Below are 20,461 nucleotides of genomic sequence, written 5' to 3' on the forward strand. Positions count from 1 at the left end.
GTGTGTGTGTGTGTGTGTGTGTGTGTGTGTGTGTGTGTGTGTGTGTGTGTGTGTCCTCCTCAGCTGACCACTGGGCCTTCAGCTGTGACGTCTCTAAGGAGCAACAGGTGCAGGAAACCTTTGAAACCATCCAGAAGGCCTGTGGAGACATGGCTTACCTTGTGAACGCCGCTGGGATCAACAGGTGGGCAGCAGAGTAGAAATCTCAGCTGCATTTCTAGAAGTATTAATATATTCCGGCCTGTAGACCCAACTTGATAACTGATGCGCTGGAAGCCTTAAGAGAAATGTATTTTTATTGTAGCATATTCACACCGTTTTTTTCTCTCTAAATAATCCAACTTTTAATGTCAGTACAACAAAAATTCCAGTAAAATAAATATAACTTAAGTATTTGTTAATTTATGCTGAAGTTATTTTAGATTTAGCCAGGCTTAGCTAATGTTTGAACTTTCTGGCTGCAAATACTGCAAACAAAGTGTGTTTAGTGTGAAAAGCAGGAGGGGCAGTGAAAAAGCCGCTGACGCCCCTGATGAGCACGGTGGAGGAACAGTGGTGCTGTGGGCCTGGTTTCCATTAACTATCAACATGTTAATAATTTTTAAAAAGTCCAAATGAGCACAGAAGTGCTTCACCAGAAACGAGATGTTTTATATCTATTGTGGTGTTTTATGTTTTTAAACTGTTTTGTTTTATTGTAGGGATTTTTTTTTTTTACTCCTTGTAAATGTTAAGCACTTTGTTTGGAATCAATTTATAAATAAAGTTACCATTATTATTATTAAAATATTGACACCCAGATTTGAATCTTTTAGAAAATCTGTGAGTTGGGTTAAAGAGTGGAGCGCTTCTGAGAAAATTATTTAGAAAGGATAAAAATCTCTGTCTCTGTTTTTACTAAATGTTACTGGAAAACTTACTGTCCTGTTAGAAAATGGTGGTTATACAGAGTACCAAAATATGTATTTTATTTAGCATTGGATTAAGGCACACCCAAGAAGATTAATTTATGTAAAAGATTTTTAAGCTTCAGGACGGTAGTGACTGTGTGGGGCACTGTATGAATATTTATGATCCTGTCATCAGGGATGCTCTGCTACTGAGGACGAAGCCTGAAGACATGGTGGCGGTGCTCCACACCAACCTGCTGGGCCCCATGCTGACCTGCAGGGCCGCACTGCGCAGCATGCTGCGGACCCCGGGAGCGGCCATCGTTAACATAGGTCTGCTTCAGAACATTAGCTGTAGGTTAGCAGTTTAGACACCAGGAGGCAGCAGAGTCGCATTGTTTACCTCACATAGATGGAATTCATAGAATAGCACTAAATTGGATTTTTAAAAATTTTTTTTACATTATATCGTAAATTATTTTACGAGTTTACTGAGTTCAGACGGGGTAATTCCCAAGAAAACCTCAAGATTTAACCTCTAAAATTCCCTTTATTACATTTTTCTTTTAAAGGAATGCTTGTTAAGAGATCACTGAGGTAATTTGATTTGAATCGTTTGTGGAACAAACAGCTGTGTTTTGCACACGTTCCCATCATACCTGGTTGCCTTAACGGAGCCGTGTTTTCAGGCTCTGTGGTGGGCCTGAAGGGAAACTCCGGCCAGTGCGCGTACGGCGCCAGTAAAGCCGGTTTAGAAGGATTCACTCGCTCGCTAGCCAAAGAAGTGGCTTCACGCAACATCCGGGTTAACCTGTTAGCTCCAGGTACGGCGTGGGAACGCGCTCTTCATACGTCGCCACCTTTCTTTTTCTCTTTTCAGTCAACTCTTTTCCTCTCTCCTTTCAGGTTTCATCCACACTGACATGACCGCTGGGCTCCAGGAGGAGGCCAGAGCTCGAGCCATCCCTCTGGGGAGGTTTGGCACGCCAGAGGAGGCAGCCACGGCCGTCCTCTTCCTGTTGGACTCTTCGTACGTTACAGGACAGGTGCTGGTGGTGGACGGGGGACTGCAGCTGGCCATGTAGGGAGTGGCATCACTGGTGCAGAAGGAAGGAAAGCCTTTCAGTTCTGGATGTCTTGTTTAAGCGAGGATGCTAATAATGAGCGATGGCTTTATGCTACTATGGACGGAGATGAGGCCGAGTTAGAAGATGAAATCCCTCATCTGCCTTCAGAGAGCTGTCCTGCTGAATCACTGAGCCGCATTGTGTGTATGTGTGGGTGTGTGTGTGTGTTATGACTAACGCTGCTGACTCCAAAGTGTCTGGCCCTGTCCAGACCTCTGTGCCCCGGGGTCCTAAATTTAATCACCAGATTTAACGCTGCAGCTCATTTTCCATGACTGTCAAACACTCTCTGCCGATTCCAGTGCTCATGTTTTGTTTTTCCCCACCTCCCTCGGGAGATTCCCCCAGCACGTTACCCCCTGTGTGTCCCCCAACACCATCGCCCTCCTGATCCCACCCCTGGTGGGGGCCTGTCCGGGATCGAGGCCCTTTGGGCTGCAGCTGGAGGAAATTAGAGGTGGGGGTGGTATTTTTAGATTGGGGAATGTTTTCTGTGTTTGGTTACAGCTTCGGACCTGCAGGGACGACGGAGGTGAATGTCATGTCCAGTAGTAAGAAGATACCAGGTTCATCTCTACCATTAAAAAGAATCGTTTAAAAAGTTGAATGAATGATCAACTTCAGTTGTTTTTGCCCTCCTGCTCTCAGTGTTTGCAGTGCAATGCTAAATGTACAACCCTTTTGTATTTTATACTTTTCGAAACAAGTTGTCAACATCAGTTGTTTGCTTTGTCCCTTGGTCTTCAATGTGCTTATGTCTATCAGTGAAGAAATTTAGGAGGGACCTGCTGAAGTGTGCATATCGGTCGGACCCAAATCGGGTTGCGATACTGAGCGGCTATGCAGGTTCCAGGTTTGTGTCGAAGCCTAAACGGCTTAAAACAGCAAATAGTCTCTGTTTGTGTCATGAAAATGACCAGAATTAGCTCAAATGCTGTCAGTAGCAATTGGGCTACATGTACCATGTTGACTATCGTTGACCCAATCCGTTTAGTAGTGTAGTTTTAGCCAACCTGCTAGTTATAGCCCACATATTGACATCATTTTAACTAATTTTAGCTTTTTACACAGCCTACGAAATGGATCCTTCTAAAAATATTTCTATAATGAGGACCGCCGGTTTATAAAAACATTTCACTTTCTTCAGATCTGGAATTTTATTACAGTTCATGAGCTAAAATGAGATCAGGAGAACAGTCTGTATACAGGCACTGATTGGCATAGAAAGGTGCCAGCACTTTAATGTCAGCTGATACAAGAGAGACGTCTAAACAGAGACAAAATGATAGATATAAATATATTTTAATTTCCTTTTTTATCATTATTTTGAGTGTTTACTACCCCTGAATACTGCAAGAAGTTGTGTTTTATACATCCATGTAAAAGCTGTTTGGCACTATACAGGTGTCTGAAAAGAACATGCAAAGAAAAGGTGTTTAATCGAAGTGATTTAAGGCAGTACGTTTATAAAACTTCATTTTTTTTTTTTTGAAGGTATAATTTAAGATAGGCTGGTTGGGAAGGTAAGTAGAATAAAATAATGTGACCTGTGCTGCGCAGGAGAGCTACACTGAAACCTTTCATGAGTCAGAACATTACATTGCACACGGCTAGGAAAGATGAACCTCCAAAGTGGAGGAAAATCGACTAAATGAACCATCTTTAAAGCGTTTTGCTCTCATCCCACTGTACACCTGCTCTTCCACGTGCATCCTGCTCACCTTAACCTCAAACCTTCATCATTCCACACCTTCAACATTCGGCATGGAAGAGCTCACCTCTTCCTGTCCCTTTACATTCTGGCCACTCGGATCCATTACTGCAGGTATCAGACGTGTGCATGCGTAGTGAATCTGTGTTGCACTTTAAGAGGCACTTTAACTCTCTTCTCTCATCATTAGCACTTCAATCACCTTCCAAGTCGCCTTAATTTCTTTACTATAAAGGGTTTATAAGAAGGAAACCGCAGCTGCACCCGCCCCATCTCTGCAGTTCAGTGGTGGACTAGAGTTCAGTCTGCCCCCTGCCTCTCTGTTTATGTCTCAGGAGTGTTTAGGGGGGGTCGAGGGCAGCCTTCACGGATGGAGGGGGGGTTGGAGTCAAAAATCTCTGTGCGCGTTTACAGGTCGTCGCTTTCCACCAGGCCACCGGGCGGCAGCGGGCTGGAGTCGGGAAAGAAGGCCGCCTTCACGTCCAGCCCCCTCTCCGTCAGCGCGGCGTAGCGGCTGGCTGAGGGCCGGACCTTCTTGGGCTTCGGGAGGTTCGGCTGCTGCCACTGAGCTGAGGAGGGGGAAACAGAGTCAGAGACTGTGGCGGCAAGGTGCGTAGGAGGAAACGTGCGACTCTGCAGGCGGTTTGGACCTACTGTGAACATCGAGGCGTGCGGTGCTGGAAACGATGCCGGCGTCATTCTTGGCGGACACAGTGTACCACCCGGCGTCTTCCTTCAGAGCCGGCTGGATTATCATACACAGGTAGCCGCAGTTGTCCTGGTGCATGCTGGGAAGGAGCATCAGTGTTACTGATACAAATTTACTTCTAGCCATCCAATACATTTTCAAACTCGATAAAAATCCAAAGTGTTGCACACATTTGTATTCGGCTTCTATTACACTGAAAATGGTTTAAATGGCCCAGTCAAAGTCCAGACCTTAATTTAAGAAAACTTGCCCGGGCAGATAATCTCCATCAAATCTGACTTGGGTTTGTTTTTCAGAAAATGTGCAAAATTTGTAATCTCCATCTGCAAAGCTGGATGATGCGTTCCCTAACAGACACGTAGCTGTAATTGTAAACGTGGTTCTGAAAAGTCCAAACGTACGGCAAACGTTTCAGGCTTCCACGGCAAAAAACAGGGTAGCATTTTTCCTCCTCCTCCCATTTCTGTCCATCATAATAAATCCCATATATAAATCTAACTAAAACACATCACACTCAGTGGCTGCAATGTGACAAAATGTGGGAAACGTTGCGAAGACGAATCGTTCTCACAAAGCAAGAACTGCAGGCCGGTACCTGATTCTGTCCGTGTTGTGAGTGAAGGACTCGTTCTCCCTCTTCCAGAAGATCTGCGGGTGAGGAACGCCCGTGACGCGGCACTCCAGCCGCACGGGGTGGCCCTCCGCCACGCTCGTGTTCTGCAGCTTCTCCACGAACGAGGGCGCCTTGTGCATCTCTTTAGCTGTCGAGAGAGTCGTCGTTACCGAGGCGACGGTAAAACCACGCCTGCGGCCGTCGTCCGTGCGCGACATTCTTAACTCACCCGCAACGATGAGCTCCAGGTTGAAGGAGTTCTGGCCGGCCCGGTTGCTGGCGATGCAGGTGTAAATGCCGGCGTCGCGGCTCGTCACCGGCTCGATGACCAGAGAGTGCACCCCGTTCTCCCTCACCAGCATCTTGTGGGACGAGTCGGGACGGATGGTGTGTCCGTTCAGCTGCCAGATGAGGTCGGGGGTCGGCAGGCCGCTCACCTGTGGGTGGAAGGAAGCGTTAAAAGGCCGTCGTACCGCCGTGTGGGAGAGAATTTCAAGGCCTGCACTCTTTTGCTTGTTTTTCTTGGAGAACGAAGTGCGTCAGCCGCGTTCGTTCTCTGTGTGTTTACTGGGAGGACGAAGACAGCAGTGTTTGGTTTATCTCTGTTGTGTTTATCTGACGGAGCCCAGTCGCCTGCATGCTTCGTCATGGGAACAAGCCGCACAAAGGACTAAATCTGGGTGAGAAACCCAACACCTGGCTGCACCCTGGCCCACCTGGAACATTCACCGTTCCCAAACGCCTCTGCTGAAATTCCAGGTCAGCAGAGGCGTTCGTGGAAATCACAAAGGGATGTGCACTACACTGCAAAAAGAAAATCTTACCAAGAATTTTTTTAATTTAGTTTCGAGAGCAAATATCTCAGTACACTCGAAGTAAGACAAAACTAACTTAATAGTAACTTCTCACCAAGATATTGGAGCTTGTTCTAAGTAAATAATTCCTTTATATTGATGGAAAAATACCAGTTCCACTGGCAGATTATATCACATGTAATGAGACATTTTTCAGTTGAGTTTCATTTTATTTTGGTAAATTAACATTACACGAAGAATAAAAGCAAAATAACACTTTACAAACCCTTAATTTACAAATAAAAAAGGTAAGCCAAGGCTTGCCTACCGTGAACTATTCATGAATCAAAAGATCTACAACTAAAACTATGTTTTGCCTGATTTCAAGTGTGATAAGATATTAGCACTGGAACTGAGACCCAAAGCTCTTGGTAAGATCTAGTTTTAGCGGTGTAAGCTCCTTCGGACGGGTCCGGAAGTCCGACTGTTTTTTTTTGTTGTTTTTTTTCCACACAGGACTTGGAGATAAATCTTCACTATAAATACACAGACCAAAAAAAAATGGAAGGCAGTTTTTTTTTACAGGCATAAAAAGACCGTCTTTTTATAGCGAGTTAATTGTGGGTCTGTTTTATTTTATTACATGAAGCAGCTTTAAGTAGTTTGTAAATGTTACAAGGAGGTAAAATCAGGGAAAATTGCGAGCAGAAATTGGACTCGGTCCTTCAGGGCTTCCATCGTTGCATTCTCCCCATTTATGGTGAGACATTCATAAGAAAGCAAATGTCTCCTTTGAGCCAGTTTTCCTCGTTTCCTACAGACTAAATCAAGTAAATGAAGGAAAAAGTGTGGAAATGTTTCTTTGGCAGCGCTGACATGGAGCCTCCCTCTGAGCCATCCAGACATTGAATTAAAGGGTGGATCTGAAAACGCTTTCTGTATTACTATGATTATCATATTCCCGTTGGTTTGGAGTTGGGTTTTTTTTTCTTCCCCAGTCATTCTCTGTTATTTTAGAGGATCCTATCCGCTTCATTTTAATATAGAACAGGGGTGTTCAAAGTGTGGCCCGGGGGCCTTTTGTGGCCCGTCCTGCGCAGGTGGTTGATGCAGATGGAGACTTTTAATTTTTTAAATCACAGGAGGTTAAATAAATAATCCCTGTTTCTTTAGGACTGAATTAAAATGACATAAGAATAGATCAGCATGGTGGTGTGAGGGGCGTCTCTGTTGCTTCAAAGCAAGCGTGTCTAAAACAAAACTAAAAACAAATGCATTGACCAATGGTTTCTATCAGGAGCTGATTGGACGAAGCAGAAGCAGCAGCGAACTGCTCTGACCTTCTTTCCTCCAGGCTGGGGCAGCTAGAGCCAGGGGTGTGTCCTCACCTTGCAGTCCATCCGGCACAGGCGGCCCTCCTGGACGATGAGGTCACCAGGCGCCTGCAGGAAGTGAGGGCGGAAGTGACGCTCTTGGATGTTGTCGTTCTCGTCACCGCTGTCTCTGGACCGGGATCGGGGCCTGGGGGGGATGCAGAGGACAGCAGTGAGTACGGATAAGGGAGTGAAATTATTTTTTGGCGGGCGGTTTAAGCCCAAGAGAGTGGCACCAACTTTTGAACTGAACAGAGATGCAAACTGCAGCTGAGCACAGATTTTCCTGACGTTAATAGACGATGCTCCGCTAAGGAGTAAACATCAAACTAAGCTGCTCAAGGTTTCTTTGCATTGGATTGAGTTCAGGAGTCTGTTGTTTTCCTGCAGAACCTGCTGCAGACAAGGACAGAGGCCAATCTGAAGTTCATTAATTGTATCATTTTAGTTATCGATTATTTTGACAATTAGTTGATTAATAAGATATAAGAAATCGGCACATTCTGCCCATTTTTATTTAACCTCTAAAGCTTATTTTAAACATTAATAGAAATACATTTAAAAAGTACAAATCAATTTCTTTATTAAAAGAATATGAACATTTAATTGCCTAAAATGCAGTTAGCGTAGCATTCCTTTAGAGTACGATTTATCAGTTGTTGCAAATTAAATATTTTTAACAACATATGAACCTCTTCTGCTCAACTTAACATCAGTACAGTTCAAGACTGATCTGTTGGATAGTATTTGGTTAAACACAATAAATGGACAGCAAAATGAGCTTAAAATGGGAGATTATTTAGATTTTCTAAGTAGAACATACTTGCAGATAAAGAGTTTTTTTAATCTTAAATGTAAAATGGAAATCTTTTTTGTAGAGTTTTGTCTTAATTACGGCTCTGAATATCTTGTTCCCTTCAGTCTGGACACTACAGTTAATGATCAACTGATCGCTAAATTGGTTGACGTTTACTTCAATAATTGATTAATCACAATTAATCCCTTTAATTGTTCCAGCCCTATTTAATTGAAGAACAAAGTTTTTAACTAATGAATTACATACTTACAGAGAAAACGTTTTAAGCTCTACATTTGGGGGAATTGTCTTTCTAAAAAACAGTGTATGATTTTTTAAAATCTGTCCTGGTCAAAACTCAAAATCTTCCTTACAAATCTGCTCTTCTTCCAGTTAAACGGCTCCAGAAGTGGATGAAATCTGTGCTTTCGGTTACGGTATTTTTTTTCTTCTGCTAAATAATTTTCTCCGCCCTCTTGGAACAAGGGGGTTACTTAGAGGTTTAAGTAAAACAGGATTAAGCAAGAAGCAGAAAATATCTGTGCAAAATTCTCACCACAGAACCACCTTAAAGGGGAAACAAGCCATTTTGTTAGCAAACAATATTTTTACAGTGAGACGTGAGTTTTGTAGAAGAGGAAATTTGCTCTTAGTTTGAAAATGTGTGACTTCTGAAAGAAAAACTCCCTCAAACCAGAACAATTGTTTTAACAAAGCTATGTGCGCTCTCCTCTCCTCTCCTCTCCTGTCAGATCTGACACCAACCCTCTTCCTGTTTGTGATCTCTGCACCCACAGGTGTTCCTCTGAATCCTCTGTGACCTCACCGACCCACCTGCACCTGACGCAGGTTTCGCATAAAAGAAAAACTCAAAAAGAAGAAGAAAAAAAAAAAAGGTAATTCACGCACCGATTGTTATCTCGATCTCTGTCCTCACCCAAAACAAGGCGGCGCTGTTATCTAATCGGGGCGTGTCCATGGTGATAACAGCTCACAGGTGGTTTTTATGTCCGCAGCCTCTGTGATCATCTTTTACTATCTGGCCTTGCATGAGTACACACGGTGTATACAAGGTCAGAACAAACATGTGTTCCCTCTCATTAACACTCTGATTTTCTTTGAATGAACAGTAAACAAAGAACAGAGTGTGATTTCAGTTCATGGCAAACACTTGTGTAAATACGAGTCTCCTGGAAGCTTTTCTGGCCTCAATCTGTGCAGAGATGAAATGCGAGGCGCTGCAGCTGCAGGCGTGCCAGCCAGCAGCTGGATGTACATGTTGTTACTTTAAAAAAAATAAAAAATAAAGTACAGGTTTTGTTATGTTTGCCCTTTTGAATGTTGGGACCGAATGGCTGAAAAACATATCACAATAGAAGCGTTTCAGTCGATAGTTACATTGGTTAGTTAAATATCGGAAATACTGTCAAACTGGTGACCTTTTCTGCTGTATCCAGATTTCATTTGTTTTGGTTTTTTTTATTATTTTTAAGCAGTTTTGAGGAAGAGTGGTGAAACATGAAACTGCTGCTGCACTAGTTACCCAACAGGTTGTTGCTAGGTAACCAAAGCCTGAGTGAGTTGACGCTACTTCCCTTGCTTAGCTAGAGCCTCTAGAGGTTGAGCGGCTAAAGCCTTTATTCTGCCTACATCTCCCAGAATGCAGTTCTGGATTGTCTTTTGCAATATATTTCACTGAACCCCAAATTTACCCTGACATGCATGTAGGTTTTCACATTTTAGTCCTTTCTACTTCCACTTCTTACCCATGTGTCCACCCACAAGTCTTTTGCAGAGATAAACAATTGAGAAAATGTTCAAATATCACATATAGTTGTACATTTGTCTGTTATTTTCTCAAGCGTTTACACCGCCCTTTATTTCCATCGATTGTGGTTTTGATCTTGGTTGGTTGCACTTGACATTTAAAATGAAACAGACTAGCCAAGTCAGCAGCTGATTAAACAAAAAAAATTCCCCCCTTTTAGTAGAACAAATTTGACCCGACACCATCAGGCAATCTGACCCAGCATAAAGAAAGAGAAAAAACAAGCAGCCTGGCTGTAGATCCTCACCTGCGCATGTGACCTGGAGCCATCCGTGGGCTGCGGCCGCGCTGGTTCACCGCCTGGACCATCATCCTGCCGGTGCAGCTCACCCGGCCCTGCAGTGGGAGGACAGAGAGCTGGAGTCTGAACCCAGGACTGACAGTCAGACAAAGCAGGAGGAAATTAGATGTGTCTGATAAAGCAGGAGAGCGCTGCTCTACAGCCTGTCCTACATGAACCTTCACCCCTCTGAGGGTGTTAGTGAGTTCCTGCTTCATTCAACGCCTTCTTCCTGTTCAGGCCAGCAGGGCGTTATCTGCAGCCTCCCAGATAAATGTTTCTTTCTTTTTTTTCTGACTTACATCTGGGTTTGCTGCCAGGATGGTGTAATTTCCGTCGTCGTCCAGTGAGGCCGCCGCCGTGTGCAGCGAGCAGGTACCGTCCGGATCCCGGCTGATCCGGTAGTGTTCACTCCTCTTGGAGATCTGCTTGCCGTCTTTAAACCAATATACCTGCAACGAAATGGTGCAAAAACTCAACATTCAAGTTTTGTTGTTATACGGTGATTTTCTGTGAATGTCATATTTTAAAAGTAGCACCAGGTTTTTAGATGTTCTTGTGTCTTATTACAGCTGGTTGCTCATCGGCCCCTTTCATCTTCAGGCATAATTCATAGACACCGGGTTCTTCTTAAGAAGTTAGACTATTATCAAATCGTAACTTATTTCTGTAATTCAGAAACTTCTGTATGCATTTATTGCACATCATTTGAGGATTATGGCCCACAGTTAATAAAAATTCAAAATTCAGTAGCTCAGAAAATGAGTTTCACAAGACAAAAAAACAATAATTTTTCAAAATAAGTGTCATCACCTGCACATAATCATGTGAAACACTGCAGTCTGAAACACTGACCATAACATTGCACAGATTGGATTTATGAAAATAGATTCACTTAATGGAAACAAGGCAATAAAAAAAAAACACCTCGTGTTTTTTGATAAAAGCTTTTAGCGCTACGTGAGGTGGGTTTTGCAAAACTGCAATGGAAAAACGTTTTTTCGCATCACAAGAGCCACATGATACACAACCGGATGTTACTACTGACAAAAACTACAAAGAAGACGACAGGAAGTGGTAGGAGGACGATGGCTTGTTTTTTAAGGACATTCATGTAAGTAGGTCACTAAAACATAATCTCTGAAGATTGTGGATACAGAATGCTGCATAAGTGTACTGATGGAAAGTTGTGTGAAAGGAAAAAGTGTGATCCCATGAAACCGTGTGAATCAGTGGTGAGCACCTTTGGTTTGGGGTCTCCGTGGACCTTGCAGGAGAAAGTGACCGGCATGCCCTCGAACACCTTGTAGTGTTTCAGCTTCTGGTCAAAGGAGGGCGCCACCCCCTGGCCGGCGGAGTCCTCGTCGTGCTGGACGTCGTCGTCCGACTCCTCCACCGGAGAACGCTCCAGGCGATATTCGATCTCGCTGATGAGGCGCTGCTCGAAGCTGGACACTTTGTACTCCTGAACACAAGACACACGGGGCGAGTCAGGAGACGTCTAGACCAGAGAGAATCTGAGAAGCGTGCAGAGACAGAGCACCGAGGTCCATTAACTCGTTTTCACCGTCACCCAATCGAGCCGAACTCTTCCCCTCAGTTTCCCCCCAGATGAGCCACTCCTCCTCCACCACCATCCCCATCAATCCCTCATCGCTCCGCGGAGGAACATCTGCAGAGCAGCTCAGCGTGATGACACATCCCGCAGATAATGACAGGCCTCGGGCGCAGCTGCAGAGCCGGTGCTAATCCTCCTGAGCCGGCGCGGAGAGGAGGCCGGTGCCGACCCGAGATCACACCAAGAGGAGCAAGATTCTCTGAGGACCGGACTGAAAAACGGGGCTGTTCGCTGCTTAAAACGTGAACAACACGCGAAACGACGTGCGTCACTGTGAGACGTGACGATTTAGCAACACAACACGCTGAACAGCGTGTAACAAAAGTCTTTCTCACTTTTTGTCACAACCACAAACGTGTTTTACTGGGATTTGATTTGATGAAGCAACACAAAACGCTGCATAATGATAAACTAGAAGGAAAAGGATTTATGGTTTTTAAAACACGTTTCTGACAAATTAGACCTTTCAATATGTCGGGCAAATTTAAGCTTTGTCTTACTGGATGGAGAACCTCTCAACGCAAACATTCAGGTTTTGTCAGATGTGTTTAGGTCTGGACTTTGACTGGGCCATTCTAGTATAAGAATGATCTTTGACATACACCATTTTTCTAGCGTACAAACCTCCATCCTATCCTTAAGTCTAACAGGTTTTCTTCTAGAAATGCCTCCCCACAGCATGATGCTGCCATGACCATGTTTCACAGAGGACGTAAAGTGTTCAGCTTAAAACGCTGCACAAAGTTCCTTCTTTGTTTCTTCCATGTCTGCTTCATTTATTTGATAGTGGTTCAGATAACTTGGTGACTTCTGAAGGTTTCCTTCGGAGGCATCAGAGAGGATTGGAAATAAATTCACAACTTTGTGTTGGTCCATCGCGCAAAATCCCAGTAAAACACATTAAGGTGTGTGGTTGTAATGGATATTAATATTTCAACAAGGCACTGAGACATTTTTATGCTTGTACAAACCAGGGACAGGACTCACATGTCTGGTTTTCTAACTTCTAAAAACACATCAGTGTGATTTCAATTTGCAGATCTAAAAACGGTGTGGATAATAAAAAAATAAATAAAATTAAAACTGCGTCAGGAAAGAGAAGGTTGAAATGAACCTTTTGAGGGCAAGTTTCTGCATCAGCTGACTTGTCTTCCTGTTGGGAGAAAACACACGTTTTGGTCGAGTGTGTTTGGCTCTGAGCGTCACACAGTGAGGGGAAACAAGCGCTCCTGGTGCTCCAACCACTCCAGCTCTCCATGCAAAGAGTCACAAAGAAATGGAAACGTGGAACAGCTTGGTGTGTTTAGAAGTGACCTGTCAACCCTCTGTGTTCACCGCCGCGTTTAGCGGCTGTACCTTCACATTGTTTCAGATTTAGCCTTTTTCTCGGTTGACATAATTGGAAACGAACGGCTCATCTTTGAAATACACAACCGGCTCCGGGAACTGTTGCTATTTTTGTTCCCTTCAACAGAACTGGCTTGTTGGCTCTGAGTAAGACAAACAGCCACATTAGCGCTAGTTGGATGTTGCCGTGGAACAACAGAGGGTTGGGTAAACAGAGCTTTTTATGGCGGGCCGGCGGGACCGCCGCTGCTCCTCGCCGGCTCAGGGCGGGGCCGACGGGCGATCGGGAGATAGAAGGGTCATCAGAGTTTTCGTGTCAAACGGTGAACATGCAGCACAGTGAAGGGGGTGGGGGGGGGTAGGGTAACCTGCTCCGGTGAGGACATGTTGGTGAAACATTTCCATGCCTGTGTGATGCTCCCCTGCTGGGGCCAGATGCAGAAACAACGTCGACACGCAACAGAGACTTACTCACAGCCAGACGTTTGCAATATTTCCCTTTTGATTTCATACATTTAACTGCAACCATGTGTTCCAAAACATTATTTAGAGTTTGTTGACGTTCAGATATATTACTGACTACAAGGTTTTCATAAACAGACACTCAAAGCTTGTTTGATTTTTTTCTCTCTGATGTTTCGTTTCATCCCTCCAACTTTCCGCATCTCGTCACGTTACAAACACAAACTCCGCTGCGTCGCGTCGGAGTGTTGTGTGATGGCCCAACTAATGTCGTGCTTAATGGTGAAGTGGGAGAGAAACGACGTGTGGGTTTTTTTCCAGAAAATCTGAAAAGTGCGGCATGTAACTGAATTCAGCTCCCCTGAGCCAATACTTTAATGTGGAAGATGCGCTTCGTGAAATGTTTAAACCAAAAGGCGGCTGAATCCGGATGCGCACCAGACTTTTGGTTTCTGATTACATGAAATCAAAATTGGATACATAAAGGTTTGTGGTTTGTAATGTGATAAAATGAAAAAAAAAAAGTTTAAGGGGATTTATATGGTGCTTTTCAGGGTTCGTACACGGTTCCCACTGTAAACTTCAAGCATTTTTAAGGAAAGTTTGGAGATGAACACAATACAAATTAACTACAAAATACGTTTTCCAATCACTAATATGTTATCATTTATTACTGTTATTAATAATATCTTGTGATTGTGTTCTACAGCAGAAACTAGATTTGTTTTCAAATGTCTCTTTTGCACACTCTTTATAAACCCGACTGCTCTGAGAACAACACACTAATAACAAAAAAAATCCCCCAATTTCAACAATGTTGCTGTAAAATATCCAACGCCAAACACGAGTGAACGTTTATTTCAACTAAATGAGTCAATAAGTCATCGGGCCATTAGGAATGATGAATATTTATGACATTAACACAATTTAAACAAATCTTGTTGAGGTAAATTACCTCAAACACAATAAACAAAGTTAAAAATACATTTCTGTAAAATGTTCTCACCAAGTGTTGTTGCATTTAGCAAATATAAATCATCTCAGTGATTCTTACTGACATGTTTAGTCTGATTTAACTTCAGACAGTGAGGGGAAAAAAAAGAGTCTTTTGTAGAAAATATTTGGTTTCAGCTGTAAATTGTTTTTCTCCAAATTTTAGCTTTTAATCAAATTTTGGATTGGACTTTATTACAAAACAGTGCAGTTTGAATATGAAGACTTTTAAGGACTTCATGCAGAAACCTTGATCAGGGCTCCAGGGTGTTGTATGAACCCTGACGCTCCCTAATTTTAGAGGATAAAAATTCTCCATTCATCCACCTGTGACGACTGTGAACAACAATAATAATAATAATAATAATAATTTCAGCATCTGGCCCCAGCGGTGTCTGTCCCCCGTGTGAAGGGCCCTCATACCTGTGTGACCGGCTCCTCCTCTGTGTCCTGTGTGTTCAGGACTGTGGCAGCGTTGTCGGCCCCCAGGAGCCTACGGGCCATCTTCTCCTCATAGGTTAACCTCTGCAATCAGGGATTAATGAGGTCAGCGCGGGTTAGTGGGGTCAGCCGCACAAAAACACACGTTCACACACCGTCGGTTCGGGTGGCAGCCTGCGTTCAGGTCCGCTGCTAAAACGTCTCACATTCATCCAAAGGTAAATCCAACCGAAGCTGAATGAGTATCGCTTTCATGGAACTGCAATCTTTTAATTAGCTTTTTTCGTTCTTCTTAGCGCGTGTTAATCCATGTTAAAAGGTGATCACGCTCGCTGACAGGAGCTCACACACACACGCACACACACGGATGAAAACACACCTGTTGACCGTTGCTCATGCGCTCCTCTTTAAAGCGCAGCTTTCTCTCCAGATCCTGGATGACTGCGTCCTTGGAACCCTGGATGTCGGAGTCGGAGACGACGCGAGGCGTCTTGGTGACTGACGACTTCCTCGGAAACACTTTGCTGAAAGAAAGATAAAAAAAAACAACTCATCATTAAAGTCGTGCTTCTTTGTGACACACGCTCCTACAATCTCAAATCTTTTTCCTCCTGTTACATCGTTACCAGAACTCTCTCTGTCTCTCGTTAGGCCTTATCTGGACATGTCCAGCTATTGCATTCCTCTCTGTATCTTCTTATCTCTCTACGAATGCAGCAGGAATGCCAGGGTGAGAGAGGGAGTGCAGGAGTGAGTGAGGGGCCGATGAAAAATAACCGGCGGAGAGATGAAGGTGGAATGGGAAAACTTTCCCCTCTCGTTAGGAGAGAGGAAGGACCTGCAGATTTTTATCAGCCAAGAGCAAAATGAAAGTATCAACGGGGATTTTGACATGAAATCATAAAAGTAGTGATGGATCATACGTGGATGTGAACTCGAGGCAGCCCTGCAGCGGACAGTGAGGGGAGATGAAACGCTCATCGGGGAGTTTCCATCCTCAGTCTACAGATTAATCACACACGCCACTTCATTTCTTAAAACTGCGCTAAATTTCAAACTTTGAGCAGCACCGTCTCATTTTCTTGTTCCATGTTTTTAATTTGGAATGAAAAGAAATGTTCTTTTATTTAGATTTTCTCCCGGTGTCCCATCCGGGAAGCTCGGGCAAACACTGCTGTGGGTCTGGTTGCCTTGCAGTGTAAGGGCAAATTAGCTCTGCATAAGCATGATGATAAATATTAAATATTTTATAAATTGTTTGCTGATTGCACTAGGAAAACAAAATCAATTCAAATTCTGGAGAATGAGCTGGTGTAGATAGGCGCCTGGTTTAAGTGTAACAATGTTTTATCCTCTATCAGCAAAACAAACTTCCAGTAAAAAAAATTTAAAAAAGTTTGTTCTTTCATTTACTTGTGTTAAGAGGTGGGAGAACATCTTTAAGTAGAATCTGTCTGATAACATGTAAAAGACACATAAACCACGGCCTGATCTGAAGAAATTCAAGAATAAATAAAAAACAAAATCATTTTAATATAAGTGTCTAGAAAAGGGCCACAAAGCCCCTGGACTCCCAAACTGAAGCACTTCAGTTATTATTCCACGTCTGACGTGTGAATAAACAAAAAATAAACTAAACTGGATTTTCCTCTGGTTGCATAAATGACTTGATGAAATTAATGGCATGTGTGAGTATTTGTTTGACTTGGTCTCACCTTTCCCTCTCAGGTCAGAGGGTTTATTTTGTTGCTGTTACACCTTTGGTAAACTTTGCTTTCTCTCTCGCTGCTTTATCTAGTTTTTCTTTTTCAAACATGTCGTATAAAAATGTAAACATGTCGTTTCTCATCCATCTAAGCCTCCCGCCTGCCGCCTGGACGTTTACGTCCAACCGGGCTCTGTTATGGGCTCATGCTGGGTAGAAAGAGCCTCGAATCTCTCGCTTGACACAATGCACAATGACACAATGCTCTGAGCAGACAGTGGAGTGTAGAGGTGCGTTCACACCATCCCTGTTTAGTCCGCTTTAATCCAGCTCTGGTTCATTTGTCCAGGGGAAGTGTGAATGTGCACCTAAAAATCTCAGTCTCTGTCTGGTTGAAGTGAACTCTGGTGTGGCTTGAATGCGTATGTAAACGCAAGTGGACCAGAGACCGCTCCAAAAGCAGGAAGCAGACTATACTGCAGGGCATTCTGGGTAAATACAACCAAAACAAACGTCAGCACTAGAACTGCATTGTGGTCTTTTGTTTCCCTGACTGCTTGTTGTTACTGCTGCTGTTTTTAATCGAATTACTGTACGGCATCTTTGACTGTCTTTAAAAACCTTTTAAAGATAAAATATATTATTATTATTATTACAAAACAGAAATCCTACAACCATTTTTGTTTACATTCTGTGAAGAATGGAGTTGTGCTCATGTCTTCTTCAGAGGTTTCTGTTGCATTTCTTTCTGTTGTTCTTGGTGCAGCGCCACCACAGGTGAGGAGGGGAACAGGTTTTCAACTAGTTCGTTTCGTTTGTCACAGTGCGGTGTGAACGAGAACCGCAGCAGCTGAACAGGTAGCAAATGTGTGACATTTGGACACTTACATGGTGCCGTTGCCTTTGGGGAGGCCCAGGCTGTTGACAGTGGGGCTGCCGGGTGTGGAGGGGCTGGAGGGCAGCACCGAGGACAGAAAGCTGGAGGCGGGAGACGGGGGCACCGAGGAGAACGGTGACGACACATCCAAGACGACTGGAGACATGGAGACAGGAGGAGGAGGCGGGGGCGGAGGAGGGGGGAAGTCCTGGCCGGGGCCAGAGGGAGAGGACAGGTTGCTGGGGCTGAGGAACGGCGGAGGAGGAGGTGGGAAGGATGGAGAGGTCGGAGACTCAACGCTGCCGGCCTTTGTGAAAGGAGGCAGGGCCACCCGGTTTAAGGGCTTGTGGGAGGCGGTTGGAGACAGCGGGGAGGACAGGCTGGACCCAGAGGAGCCAGAGGAGAGGGCGACGTAGGCCGCCCCACCCGGGCTCTGGGCAGCAATGAACTGCTTGGGCCGGGCGTAGTTGAAGGTACTGGCCTGCATGGCGGTGCTGCTCTCCAGCTCCTGGAAGGACGGGGGTGGGGGGAGAGGCGGCGAGGGCGGAGCAGGTGGAGGTGCTTCCTGAAGCAGTTGCAAGGGTGGAGGCGGGACTTCCTGGATGTGCTCCTGCTGCTGCTGCCAGATGGCTGCCTCCTGCTGCTCCAACAGAATCTGGTCCTGGAGCTGCTTCAGCTGGGCCGCGTTCCTGAGAGGAAGAGGAGAAGAAGACTCAGTCAGGGTAGCTTCCTTTAATCCTCACCGCTTTACAGCAGGTGGAGGGCGGATGTAACACGGCAACGCTGAGGAAAAAAAAGCTACAAAACCCAGCATCTGTTTTCAGTTTCTCCACAACGACAACAAGTTTCGACACTGCAAAAACACAAAGTCTTACCAAAAAAAATAAGACAAAACCTTACAAATCAGTTTTCGGCAAGATATGGGGGCTTGTTTTAAGTAAATAATTATTTAATGCTGATGAAAAAGTGTTAGATCCACTGGAACTAGCACTTCTTTTTTTCTAATTGATACACTTGTCTTATTTCAAGTGTTCCAAGATATTTCTACTAGAAAACAGACCACAAATACTTGGTAAGATGTTTTTTCTGTTTTTGCAGTGCATCAGCTACAGTCAGTGAGAGAACTACTGACAGAGTTTAACCTTTAGAAACGTCTCTGACGTTTCTCTGACTAGAGTGAACTGTTATTCCTGGGCTGCGTCAGGCACCAGGTTTGGTCAAACTGGAATATGTCCGACTTCTAGGGAGGAAACAACTGCACGAGCAGCAGGGACTGATAGTTTATCAGCTTGTAGCCGTTAACAAAGAGCCAGACTGTTGACAGCACTTTGAATGCGCTGCAGGAGTCAGACTGCTGTTATTCGGCTCCGGCTTGCAGCCTAGAAAACTGATAATAGAAGCGCTGCAGAGGCTGGTTTCCGCTCTGTGAAACACAGTTTGGTATGACTCCTGCTTGGATGTTTTGCTGAAAGAAGAAAAACATAACTGTGACACATGCGAGTCATTTATCCAGATGATGAAATGCTGTTTGTCTGGGGGTTTTCAGAGCTGCGGTTGTCCAGTTTGGTGACCGTCCTGCGATGTCATTGTGGAGGAGAGACGGTGGAGTTTCTCGGATGTCATCTGCTCCACATTTCTATCCTCCACGAAACTTTACATGAACTAGTAAAGTTTCAAAGAGACCAAGTGTTGTTATTTCAGGGTGGTTGTATGTATCTTTTTTTATGTATGTGAAGTCCATAAACTTAAAAACACAACAAATGAAGGATTTCTTTGATCATGTAGTGGCTTCATGTCTTAGTATTCATAGTCCTTTGTAGAAACTTTGTAGTTCTGCCACATAGCTGGACCTTAGGGGAATAAAATACATAGAAGCTTTTGCTTCTAAGGTAAACAATATGTGGAAAAGTTTATGAGATGTGAATAATTTTGCAATGTATTGTGGTTTAGGGTTTACCTTCTTAGCTATTTACATTCCGACATGTTATATTTGTATAATTATTTGTATAACTTGAGCTTCCGTCGGCTAACCAAACAGAATCCCTCGAGGAACAGGCCTTAAAAAGAAAGGAGGATTTCAGAAAACGTTTGATACCAGAGACAGCAGCAACACGCAGCATGTATATAAATCCTCTCCAACAGGCTCCCAAAATTACATTCCAAACTTGTAAATGAGGGCAATATGGGGCTCCTTTGAGTCTTCACAAACTATAGGAACCACAGGCCTGAAGCGCTGCTCCCCGCAGGCATCAGGAAGACGACACTGGTGTCTAGGAAAAGCCCGAGAAGCTGTAAATCTTGCAGCATGTTGTGCAGCGTGTTGTGCAGCGTGTTGTGCAGCGTGTTGTGCAGCATGTTGTGCTGCATGTTGTGCAGCGTGTTGTGCAGCGTGTTGTGCAGTGTGTGTTGCATGTGAGAATGAGAAGTTCTCCACTGCTCAGAAAATACTGTACATCCCGGCGCGCGCGCATGTTGTCTGGACTCCACCAAGTTCACGTGCCCAAATCTTTTCCAGATGTCACATAATCAGTGGAGTGTTTCAACTATTTTTTCCTATCTGTGACAGTGCAGCCCCCCACTTGTACTTCCCACCCCTCTCCTTTTAGGTACTGCTGCCAACAGCAGCATGACTGATTAGTCTCTCCGAGCCATTTTGGTTTTTCATTTTGGTTATGCGCTTCCTTCCAGACTGGACTTCACAGGCCCAAATAAATACCCATTAATCCACAAGCATCCATTCCGATCGTTCCAGCTCGTCCCCACCTGGTGCTCTCCTTACGGTTCTCACCGACCGCAAAAAAAAAAAAAAAAAGAAGCAACACAATCAGTTCAACATGTCTGCCTCTTTGTGTACGTTTTCCTTTACATTTCCCCAAAGCTCTCCTCCTCAGGCCTCC

General features: G+C 44.3%; 2 protein-coding genes across 6 annotated transcripts in view; one reads left to right on the forward strand and one right to left on the reverse strand.

Moving 5' to 3' along the window:
• Nucleotides 1-2,736, forward strand: part of cbr4 (carbonyl reductase 4) — a 3,746-nt gene extending 1,010 nt beyond the window's left edge. The window contains exons 3-6 of the mRNA XM_008407513.2: nt 64-184; nt 1,087-1,223; nt 1,580-1,714; nt 1,797-2,736. Coding sequence (XP_008405735.1) covers nt 64-184; nt 1,087-1,223; nt 1,580-1,714; nt 1,797-1,975 — 572 coding nt within the window. The 3' untranslated portion in view covers nt 1,976-2,736. The remainder of the gene's footprint in view (nt 1-63; nt 185-1,086; nt 1,224-1,579; nt 1,715-1,796) is intronic.
• A 496-nt stretch (nt 2,737-3,232) lies between these two features.
• Nucleotides 3,233-20,461, reverse strand: part of palld (palladin, cytoskeletal associated protein) — a 67,487-nt gene continuing 50,258 nt past the window's right edge. For 3 of the 5 annotated variants that reach the window (XM_008407509.2, XM_008407510.2, XM_008407508.2), the window contains 12 exons: nt 17,576-18,253; nt 15,362-15,506; nt 14,965-15,066; nt 12,854-12,892; nt 11,365-11,586; nt 10,424-10,573; nt 10,089-10,177; nt 7,233-7,365; nt 5,280-5,487; nt 5,033-5,198; nt 4,383-4,516; nt 3,233-4,297 (listed from right to left, as the gene is read on the reverse strand). In XM_008407509.2, coding sequence (XP_008405731.1) covers nt 4,137-4,297; nt 4,383-4,516; nt 5,033-5,198; nt 5,280-5,487; nt 7,233-7,365; nt 10,089-10,177; nt 10,424-10,573; nt 11,365-11,586; nt 12,854-12,892; nt 14,965-15,066; nt 15,362-15,506; nt 17,576-18,253 — 2,227 coding nt within the window. In that variant the 3' untranslated portion in view covers nt 3,233-4,136. The remainder of the gene's footprint in view (nt 4,298-4,382; nt 4,517-5,032; nt 5,199-5,279; nt 5,488-7,232; nt 7,366-10,088; nt 10,178-10,423; nt 10,574-11,364; nt 11,587-12,853; nt 12,893-14,964; nt 15,067-15,361; nt 15,507-17,575; nt 18,254-20,461) is intronic. The other 2 variants (XM_008407511.2, XM_008407512.2) reach the window with 2 other exon arrangements.

Source organism: Poecilia reticulata, linkage group LG4 (assembly GCF_000633615.1).
Source record: "Poecilia reticulata strain Guanapo linkage group LG4, Guppy_female_1.0+MT, whole genome shotgun sequence".
NCBI lineage: Eukaryota > Metazoa > Chordata > Actinopteri > Cyprinodontiformes > Poeciliidae > Poecilia > Poecilia reticulata.